This window comes from Diachasma alloeum, unplaced genomic scaffold (genome assembly GCF_001412515.2).
Source record: "Diachasma alloeum isolate Michigan unplaced genomic scaffold, Dall2.0 Dall_scaffold_00196, whole genome shotgun sequence".
NCBI classification, from domain to species: domain Eukaryota; kingdom Metazoa; phylum Arthropoda; class Insecta; order Hymenoptera; family Braconidae; genus Diachasma; species Diachasma alloeum.
Window position 1 is genome coordinate 1,308,809 of NW_021680361.1, and position 11,877 is coordinate 1,320,685.

Here is an 11,877-nt window from a genome sequence, read left to right on the forward strand (position 1 = left end):
TCCTTTGTACTATATTATACTTGCTCCAGTGTGTATTTAATTAACAATTAATGAATCAATAATTAATTTTAGCGAGATCCTGATTATCAGTCCCGAAAATTCTAAGTCCCTATCTTTCAATGAGAGACTCTAGTCTCTACCGTGTTGGCGAAGATTCAGATAGACTCGAGTCTCTCACCAGACTCTCCGAGACGCGAAACCGGTTACGGAAGACCCAGGCAGACTGATTTTAGTCTTCCATAGTCTTGGAGAGATCCAATAGACTAAAATTTTTTATCCCGGGTAATAGTGACTAGTCACAGAGACTAGTCACTCAAGGTAGTATCACTCAGGATTGAAGGCAGTGAGTGAACTACCTAAAACGTCACACTCGTTAAAATTCTATTTGTTTTTTACGCAGATTCTATTAGATATTTGACAGGAAAAAGACAATAGATTTGGATTTTTCTGTTTGAGTTTTTCTGTTTTCTCTTGAGATTTTTTCTATTAAAATTATTGGGCACGGATTTTCTAAGTTTTTTCTGCTCTATTTTATTTTGTTTTGCATTACAGGATCCGAGTAAAAAAACTTGGAAAATTCATGCCCAAGTATTCTTATAGAAAAGAAATTTCAGGAGAATATTCATATAGAAAAATCGAAATCTATTGACTTTTTCATATCAAATATCTCATAGAATCAGCGCAAACAACAAATAGAATTTTAACGAGAATTCCCTAGAATTTTCTAGCGAATTGGTTAAGTTTTTCTATTGAATTTTTTCATATCCGTTAAAAAAAAATCACCGTTTTACAAAGCAATAATAAAGATTATTACGAAATTAAGCTCTCCTGCGAATCTGAAATGGACGACCTTTTTACACTTAAAAAAGATATATTTTTGGACTAGAAAATTCACTATTTAGAATCATTCATATATAAAAAATTCAAGTCTTTCAATTATTTTATAAATCTCTCTCAAAACTGGACTTTCTAATTTTTCCTTCGGATTGAAAAGTATTTCCCAACGGTTCCACGTATGAAAAAATCGTATAGAAATTTTCTATACGGATTGCGTATAGAAATTCTATAGGATTTCCGTATATGATATTCGGATATTTCTATACGAATATTTTCTATACGAATTATTTCTATACGTAAATTTTTACATAAATTTTTTTTTCATACGAAAGATGTCTAAACGGTCCAGAGAAAATACGAAATGTTTCTATACATGTGCCAATGGGTCGTATAGGATCAAACCTATAGAAATCGTATAGAAATAATTTGTATAAAAAATATCCGTATAGAAATATCCGAATATCATATACGAAAATCCTATAGAAATTCTATACTCAATCTGTATAGAAAATTTCTATACGATTTTTTCATACGTGTCGAAATGGAGACCTTCAGAGATCAAATAATAGAATAATTAAATAAAAATTGTCAACGTAGGTCAGCGAAAGCTCCAATGAAAGCTCCGACATCGACTCCTCCCAGAAAATCCCAATCATCAGCCCCACAACCCGAAAAACCAATAAAAAACGAATTGACAATCACCTCGCCCAATGAACCCCGTCACCTTACCTTCAATAATCCCCGGAGACCACTGAATTCAGTCTTTCATGTTGACGACCCAAGGGTGGGGGAAAATCACCTAGTACCCGTGCCGATAAAGAGCGAGCACGAGTCGAGGCGAAGCAGTGGAGTTACAGAGACATAATTCGTTGCAGTCCAGCTGAGAATTCGTGATTCCCTCGAACCGCCGAAAAAAAAAATTATTTTCAAAAAACAGATTTAAAAAGTGAGATGGAAGTCTGTGAAAAGAGTGAGAGTCCAAGTGAAGTGAAAGCAAATTCATATTCCGGATAGAATAAATTAACTCCCGAAATTAAAAAAACTCGATTTCTAGAATTAATCAATTAATTAAATCTCAATTAATCATGGAGGCTAATGGGGCCCCGGAGGGTAATGAGGTTGCCAATCAGAGTCCCATTGACCCGAAAACAATAACCCTCGAGGGAGTTGAAAAAACGGAGAAGAAAGGAAAAGATGAGACAGTGGAAATGGATTTTGATGATCTTCTGCCCTACGTTGGGGAGTTTGGACTCTACCAGAAGATTCTCTTCGTCCTCATGATCCCTTTCGCTTTCTTCGTGGCGTGGGTCTACTTCAGTCAGATATTTATTACTCTCGTGCCACCCGATCACTGGTGTCGAGTGCCCGGGCTTGAGAATCTCACCGATGAACAGAGGTGAGATGATGAGGGAGATTGGACGTAGGTTTGTCACTAATCTTGATATCGATCTTGATGCTCGATTTCATCGCGAAGATTGAGCGGGTTTATGGTCCAGCATCAGTGGCAGGGGTAGGGAGATTGTTAATTGCGTTGATGGGAGGTCGACGCCGTTCATTAAGGATATCCAACTACTTTGGCTATTTTTTCTCCAGTAGTGATGCCGCAAGACATTTCATGAGACATCACGAGACAAAACTTTGGAGAGATGATCTCGGTCTCAATGAACATGGAAGTCTTTGCTCTCGTCTCAGTCTCAAAATACGTAATATCGACTCCTGTCGTGATGACTCCGAGTCAATTTATTTCATCTCGAGACAAACCAAGACAAAAACCGAGATTTTATTTTAAAAAACACAAAAAACTTGCGACCAAGATGAGATAAATTGACTCGGAGTCGTCACGAAATGAGTCGATATTGCGTATTTCGCGACTGAGACGAGAGCAATGATTTCCGTGTTCATTGAGAACGAGATCATCTCTCCAGTTTTGTCTCGTAAAAGGTCTCGCGGCATCACTATTCTCCAGTGAAATGATTTTCTACTGTTGTTATGGAACATCAGAGCTTCGATTTGTACCGCATTTGACCCTGAGTTTCCTGACATTTTACAATGATTGCATTATTTAAACTTTGCAAATTTGCACGCGCGACAAAATTTAATAGAAAAACTCAGCGAATTCCTTAGAAAATTCTATGGGATTTCTATTGAAATTTCTATTAGTTTTTGGCCGATTCTATTGAAATGTTCGATAGAAAAAATCAATAGAATTCGATTGTTCTTTATATATCCTTATTCTCTTTGGATATTTTCTATAGAATTTTTTCAATAGAATAAATTGTATAGAAAAATCGAATTCTTGAGTATTGTAAGAGCTATAATCATACGAAATTTCAACTTGCTTCTTAATCTTCATTTTTTCTCAAGTTATCGTGCACACAAGAATGAAAACATTTTTAAAACGAAAAAATGACTATATCTTGAAAATTTTGTATGAATGGGTACAAAAAATTTTGACTGATCTAGATAGAGCCATCGAGACGAGTATTTTGAAAAAAAAAACATTAAAACCAGTGCAGTAGTTTTTACGATATTGAGGAAAAACGAAATTTAAACAAGTTGTTATATCTTAGGAACTACTGGACCGATCGGGCTGAAACAGCGCGCCAAAGTTGAGCTCAATCATAGCTACAACGATACAAAATTTCAGATTTTCATCTACAAATTTCCCTGCATTTATGTTGACTTACCCAACAATTAATCATCAAAAACTCAAGTTGTCACGTATATACACGCAGATATGACACTAGAAGCATCATTTCTTCACGTTTTATGACATTCTAGATCATTTGTAATCAAAATTATAAAATCGGAAAATCTGTCGAATACAGGGCTTCTATTCGGAAGAAAAAGAATAAAAAACCCCTATCATTCAAATCGCCAACATGTCTAGAATTAAATGTTCTCATCAGGACAAAAATCATAAAAGTTGGATGAAAAAGTCCTCGTAATTTTCGGAAATTGTATTTTTAAAATTATTTCATCAATTTTCCCCCAAAAGTAAACTTTTCAATTTTTTTCAGATTTTTAAAATGTTTTCCAACGGTTCAATATCGAGATTCAAATGCGGACCTGCAAAGTTTAAATAATAAAATCATTGTAAAATGTCCGGAAACTCTTTTACAAAAGAAAAAAAGCATTTCACTGGAACAAAAATAGCCAAAGTACTTGAATATCCTTAACTATTGGAGTTTTCATGTTATATCGACCCATTATGATCCAAAAAGTGCAAAAATGCAAATTTTAGACCGTGTCCGGGCGTATGTCTGCATGTAACAACGTTTTTCAACAGTGGTTGGCTAAATAATCGATGAAATTCAATCGTTTTCGTTTTCTGCATGCAGAATCAACCTTTACACTGCACCCCCACCGCCCCCGAAAACGCACGGCTACTGTACCCCGCGGTCTGTCAGACTACTCCGTTGGGCTCGCATTTGCCGTTTGTTTGAGTGAATGAATCAATACTTTTGTAACTGAAGGTTTAAATGAGGGCTAAAATGGGAAAGTGTCAAAGAAGGAAGGGCTGAGAAGAAATAGCAAAATGTATGAGCGTAATTTAATTAAATTTTATGAGAGTGACATTGAATTGGATTTAGCGAAAAAATGGTTATGAAATTTCGAGTTTTAAGTAGAACTTCCAGAAATTCATGAGTTTTCAGTGGGAGTGAGATAGAAATTTCACTACTTGATTGAATTTTGAATGGAACATGAATATTGAGAAACAAAATGACACGAATTTTTAAATTTCTCTGAATTTTCCTGATTTTTCTGAATTTTTACAGAATAATTGAACTGAAAAATCAAGTATTTTATTGATTTCCAGATCATTTAAACAAAAAATTAATGGAATATTTGATTTTTCAATGACAAGATTTTCTGAAATTTCAGTGGAACTTGAACGCGACAAAAATTTCCGGAGTTTGGCACGGAAAATTCAAACGAAAATGTTTAACAGTGCGCTCAGTGTTTTATATTGATTGGAATCGATGAAATAGGAAGCTACTGAAAGTTTGAAATTCTTTTCTAACATTTATCAATGGTTACACACTGTGAAAGTTTTGATAGCGGTCTCACAGACTGACATTGCGGTGCGAAGGTTAATACAACAGCTAATGGTTATTATATCATTCAACTCATAGTTTGATGAATGGAAAGTTTGATAATTGAGTTTTGTTTTCAAATAAAAGGAAGACTTATTTTGTTCTTCCGAATGGAATTATTGAAAGAAAATTTATGAAATTAATTACTAATTACATTACCTATTTGGAGCTATCGGAACACGTATGAAAAAATTCAATAGAATACCTTAGCGAATTCGCTAGTAAATTCTATTTCTTTTTTGCGTAAATTCTATCAGATATTTGATAGGAAAAAGTCAGTAGATTTCGATTTTGATATTTGAATTTTTTCCTTGAGCTTTTTTCTATTGAAATTATTGGGCATTGGGTGATTTTCTACATTTTTTCAGCTATATTTTGATTTATTTTGCATTGCAGGATCCGAGTGAAAAAAACTTGAAAAATGCATGTCCAAGCATATCAAATATATCATCGAATCAGCACATAAAACAAACAGAATTTTAACGAGAATTCCCTAGAATTTCAATAGAGTCCCAATAGAATTCTAGCGAATTTGCTAAGTTTTTCTATTGAATTTTTTCATACGTGGAACTACGGAAATTCTTCGGGATCAATCGAATTGCTCCCAAAATATCCCAGATTTGATGATTATCATCACACACATTTCTCGATCACTTTATTCTCATCCCTAATGAATATCATTTCAAGGTCGAATTAAAGTCAATTAAAACATCTCGATTACTTTCCCAGAAATACATTTGAGTTGATCGTGTGCATGTCTGATATGCATTATTCCACTGCACGCTCACTTCCAATTAAAGTAGTATGAATAAACTCCATATTTGAGTCGTTCAGTGTAACGAGGAAAAATAAATTCAAAAAGTCAAAAAAAAATATTCATCATTGATAATTTTTCCCATGTATTCTAACTTCAATGAGTGCAAGAAATTGGTCCATCAATTGGTCCATCATTGGTTCTTCAATGACTTTTTAAAACAATAGTCTCTTATTTGACTAGGGTATTTTGGTATGATGCGCCATTTCGGGCACGCAGAAACATAAATTATTCATTACAAAAGTTTGACACTGACAACAATATCCATATTCGATATCGAATTTTTATTCTAATTTTAACATTCTCTAATTTTCATTGGAAATGATGTACAATGGTCGAAACGTAAAAATACGAAGTTTGGCGACCTTTTCTATATGTGAGCATGCATGGAAAAAAAAACCTGAATTGAGTATAAAATACACTTGAATCAAGTATATTTTATGTTATACTTTATGTATATTGTACGTCTGTACGACTTCAAATTTTTTCTGCACTTGATACTCATTTCTATTCAAAACAATGAATTACGGAGACGAATTAATCCAGGCGGAATAACTGGATTCTACGTAAAAATGACATTTATTGCATCAGTGAAACAATAGCCTTATTCTCATAATCTGAACTTGCAAAACTGTGGATTCCCACACGACGATGATAATCCCCCGATGGATATTTTTATAACACGTATCGATTTTCTTATTTTTACTTCGCCTTGTTTCACTTGCATGCTAATTTTATTGGCAATTTACTTACGCTGTGGTGGACGTTGATATTGGTTTTTAATGAAGGAAAATGCGGGTCGTTACGTGGAATATGAAGTTTTATATGTTGTGGGAGTGTTTGAAACGATAAACAAATGTCGGAGGGAGAGGGAGCCAAGGTGATGCGCCCACTTTTTTCAACGGTGAATACCTTTGTGAACGAAGAAGAGAATATGAGGAATTGATTTTTAAAGGGCGAACGATTTGTATGACTAACGAAAAAGGTATCAACCCTTATAGTTTTATTTGACAATCAGAACAATCGTCTATTGTACACGGAGAAAAAAGGTGGTTAAAAATTACCTCGAAAATCGTGACAAATTTTATTATACGAATGGTAATCTGGAGGAAAATGTAATTCAGAGAAAAAACAAGCAGTTGACCGAGCCTATTCGGCAGAAAATATTTGACCATTACTACATGCGTTAGTTGTCTTTTTTATTTTTCATTTCTACCAATGCCATTGGTAGTCAGCTTTCGAATGGATCCATAGCCATTATATTGAAAAATAAGATAAGTGTATCATGAAGAATCGATCAATTGAAAATTATACAAGATAATGTGTTATAGAAAAATTGCTTTTTTTTAATCATCAGATTAGAAACCAATAAAAATCCTAATCAGTTCTTCGAATTTCCACAAAATTCCTTGAATTTCCTCTGAGCTCCATAAGAGGGAGATCGTGTCAAATTTTCAAGGTAATATCTCAATTTTTGTGAAGGGTAGAGAGCGAACGATTTTTTCAAAAAAATGGAAAAATGGGAATATTTTGAAAACTTTGCAGGGACAGGTATATAGGTTTCAATTGATGTAGATAGGGGGTATTGGGACGAGTACTTGGAAAAAAAAAGCTTCCATTCGGAAGCGAAAAAGTGTTCGTAGTTTTGGAGATATTGCATGTATAGATTTTCAAAAAAAGTTGAATATCCCCAGAGTTACTAATCCGATCGAGCCCATCTGAAATACAAACCGTTGTTATCATAAGAGGAAGGTCGTGTCAAATTTACAAGTTGATATCTTAATTTTTAAGGAGGCGGGAGAGCGAACGATTAAAAAAAAAAAAATGGGAATATCTCGAAAACTTTGCCGGGACGGGTTTATAAGTTCCGATTGATCTAGATAGGAGGCATTGAGACGAGTATTTTGAAAAAAAATTAAAATCGGTTCATTATTTTTGGAGATATTTGAGAAAAACGATTTAAAAACAAGTCGCTTTTTCTCAAGAACTATTAGACCGATCGAGATGACCTTGTCCACAGAGTTAGTCCTTATTAAGACCTATAATCTGACAAAATTTCACATTTTTTAAAATTTTTTTAGTCAATTTATTACTCGATTTTCTAAAAGTGTCGGTGGAGGGACTAACATACAGACATGGTCGTCAAACTTCGTATTTTTACGTTTCAGACCATTCTACATCATTTCCAATGAAAATTAGAAAATCCGAAAATCGAACGATTGCAAAGTTTTCATTCGGACGCAATACTGGTTTTTAGTAGATATCTTACGACTTTCTCGGTCAAAAAATACCTCTATGGATGCAAAAATTATCCTCCTGTTTAGTAAAATGTCCCACTGGCAGGAGATTGTTTGTTTTCTCCTCGTCTGAAGGTCATGGGGACGAACCAGCGATGCCGCGAGACGAGACGGGACGAGAAACTACACCTTCTCGTCTCGTCTCGTTGTCAGGAAACTATTCTCTTGTCTCGTCTCGTATCGAAATACGAGAGCAATTCCTTCTTTCGTCTTGTCGAGAATTGAGAGATTCTCTCGTCTCGTCTCGCCCTATCTCGTCGCTACAATCCAATTTGCACGGGAAAAAATGCACAGAGGGGCAGAGAGGGGGGGCCTCTTTCCACCCTCGTCTCGCCTCTTGTTTCTCTTGTTCTCGACCGGCTTTTCTTGTCTCGTCTCGTTTCTGTCATTGTCTCGAATGACTCGTCTCGTTTCGTCATGTCTCTCGTCTCGTTTTTCTCGCGTCTCACGGCATCACTAGGACGGACGGAAGTGAATTTTTATAAAAATCATTCTCCGTTATCAGAAAAATGATACGAAAAATTGGAACAATTATTCACGTTCACTGAGACAATTTTTGATGGGATGCAGGGTAAATTTTACAGTTTCGGTACAAATCACCTTCACGTTTAGTAAATTTTCCCGGGCCAACGGAGTAAAATTCACTATTAATCTCGCATATTTTCATTGTTTCAATCCAAATACTTTATTTTAGTTCGTGAAGAAAGTTCTGACATGAACATAAAAATTGCAAATCCAGAAACTATTCTGAGGGTTTCAACTTCTAACAATGAGTCTATTCATCTCGATAGAAATATGAAAAGATCGCAATGGGATTTTTATAATAAAGAATGATATGCTATGAATATCAATACACATATTCGTATATTATAATATGGAAATGATGTTGTGTGATCTATCTTCCCTTTGCTCTCCACGATCAACGAAAAATGATTCAATCACCCTTATATTCTCGTTTCAATTGAAAATCTCCTACTTTCATCAACAACTCACCCCAAATAGGCACATGGTATATCTGAACATCAATGGAGACAAACAGTCCTAGACAACTCAACTCATTAACAAAAAAATCATCTCTTCTATCACGTTGATCGCCCATCGGAATCCAAGTCGTGGCTAGGTAATATTTTTTCCCCGAAGTTCTCACACTGTTTTTCATGGTTCAACTGTCTCTTTATCAGCCTCAATGTCAATCAGTAAACCCTTGAGGTTGTATCTAAATATTTTATTTCAGTCCGTGAAAAGAGTTCTGTAACGAAAACAAAAAGTGAAAACTGAGAAGAAGTCTATTGAATCTGCTTCAATATAATAATTCTTCCTCTTCACAAGTTCTGGGCAACATTTCTTATTTTTCTAAATAGATTTGCAAGTTCAATTTTGAAGACGAGAACGTCTTCTGGATTTGTGGAATTATCTCGTCACGTGGATTGATCTTCTCAAATTTCTAGACCATTGCTCGTGGACATTTTCCAAGCCCTGAAAATTCGCTGCCTGCTAAAAATAATCTCTATTGATTTCCCCTGAACTTTTCACCATCACACCCTCAAAATTTTCCTCATCATTGCGATCCGCTTAAATGTCACACCCACAATTTCTGGTATAAACTGGACAGCCCGACGGTCATGTCGACATGAATACAGAATTTGAGATTGAAGCAAATTGCTGTGACCACTAGAGTGTGAAAATTATCGAGTCTTGAGTAGATTGACTTGAGATTTTACCTTGAATTTGGAATGAATATTCTTTTCATACGTGAAAGACATCACATCACATGGAATTTCGAGAAGTTTTTCCGCAAAAAAAGAAACAAAAATGATGGAAAATCGACAATTAGTCAATTATCGATTTTTCTCTGCGTCATTATTCAAACTTTCTGAAGTCTGAACCGAGGGGCTATTCACAGGCGAATTGGGTGACACCGCGATTACAAAATGTAATCGATTACCCAGGATTACGGGACTGATTACACTGATTACCATTGCCTATGTGATAACCGTGATTACCAAGAGCACAGAATGTGATTACATAATCACAAATGATTTCGTGGATTACATTCTGTCATTACCAAACATCTGTAATCATTGAAATCACCAACAATGGCCTCTTATTAGATATGAATTGAAGGAATAATTAATTATTAGAACCTGCAAAGAAATGAGGAAGCAGGGGCGGGAATTAGAACAGAGGAATGCAGTTTCCATTACTCCATCAAAAAATTAAGTGCTATCATCAAAATAAATTTACTGAATATCTACCATTGATGGAGAATGAAACTTACTAGCAGATAATTCAGAAATAATTCAGTCGTTGGTTCTCCAGAATAAGAAGAAATTTTAACTCTATTGAATCAATTTTGTACGGACAAATGCTCTGTGCAAAACGCATTGTCTACACGGAGAGAAATATTCAATAAAAATTACGTATCTTTTCCGTAATTCCGGAGCGAAATGTGGTTGTAAGAAATTTTACGAAATTGTCACGGAATTTTTTCCGAGCGTTCCGTAATTTTTATCTGAATCTTCTGTGAAAAATTACAATACCGTCACTTAAATTTTCTGAGTTGATTCCGTAATCAGTGAGTGAATTGTGAGTTCCGTAATTTTTATCTGAATCTTCTGTGAAAAATTACAATACCGTCACTTAAATTTTCTGAGTTGATTCCGTAATCAGTGAGTGAATTGTGAGTTCCGTAATTTTTACTGAACATTTATCTCCGTGTATGCGAGGTTCTGAACCATAAACATCTGAGATTCCAAGAAAAATTGATCCAGGGATCCCTGAGACTTACCGTTGGTAGAAATGACGCGCTCGAAAATTCAAAAACAAAATTCACGGTCTCACTAGGAGCAACTACGAAAGATTACACTGATTACCAATGATTGTAGTGATTACAAATGAATACCACTTGATTACCAAAATTTGATTACGAATATGGTAATCATGTGATTACAATGATTACATTGATTTCACTGGGATTACAATTGATTACATTAGTGAGTGACACCATGATTACGCCTGTGAATAGCCCTTCGGCCTGAACTAAATTCTATATTTTATCTCGTTAGAAAAGAATTTAAAAAATGAAGTCAAATTGGAGAAGATTACTTTTCGGGAAAGATTCATAAAGTCATTGAGGAAATTGATGATGGGACTTTTCTTTCTCTTTATAAATTCATTTATGGAATCAAAGAGAAATAAAGCTTTCTAAAGTTGGAATTCTTTTCATTCTACATTTATACACGGAGAAAAAAGTTGGGGAAAAGTTACCGAATAAGTCAAGTAAACTCGATTTTCAGCCAGAGATGGCCATTAATCTTTCGATTCTTCAAAATTGAAAGAATTTCCGACTTTCATTGAACAAGGTTTAAATATACTAATCTAAATTAAAAAATAGTAAAATAATTAATAATCTAAATGTCCAACTGATGATGAATTAAATATTTAAATATATGAAACTATAAATTTTCTATTAAGTAGATAATAATGAATTTCTCATAAGAAATTTTCTGTTATCCAAATAATCGTCAATCTTCCCAACTCAATTACTGATTAATGAATAATTCGAAATTTGACTACTTAAATTGATGATTACTTCAATAATTGGAATTTAAGAGTGATGTTAACTAATTGACTACTTTATAATTTAATAGTAATTATAATTTATAGATATGGCTATCCCTGTTTGCAGGACTTTTTCACTCTATATCGGAGAAAAAGTGCGAGACAAATAGTGAATTTCCGGATCGAATCAATAAATTTCTATAATAGTATATTGTGTCATTAGGACCGTAGACGGAGGTTTGCGATGAGTGTGAAGTTAGCAGCACGAGGC

The 11,877-nt window shown here is 34.5% G+C and overlaps 1 protein-coding gene across 1 annotated transcript in view; it reads left to right on the top strand.

The window, feature by feature from the left end:
- The first annotated feature begins 1,679 nt into the window (after positions 1-1,679).
- LOC107048690 (organic cation transporter protein) overlaps positions 1,680-11,877 on the top strand; it is a 39,653-nt gene continuing 29,455 nt past the window's right edge. The window contains exon 1 of the mRNA XM_015272004.1: positions 1,680-2,233. Coding sequence (XP_015127490.1) covers positions 1,923-2,233 — 311 coding nt within the window. The 5' untranslated portion in view covers positions 1,680-1,922. The remainder of the gene's footprint in view (positions 2,234-11,877) is intronic.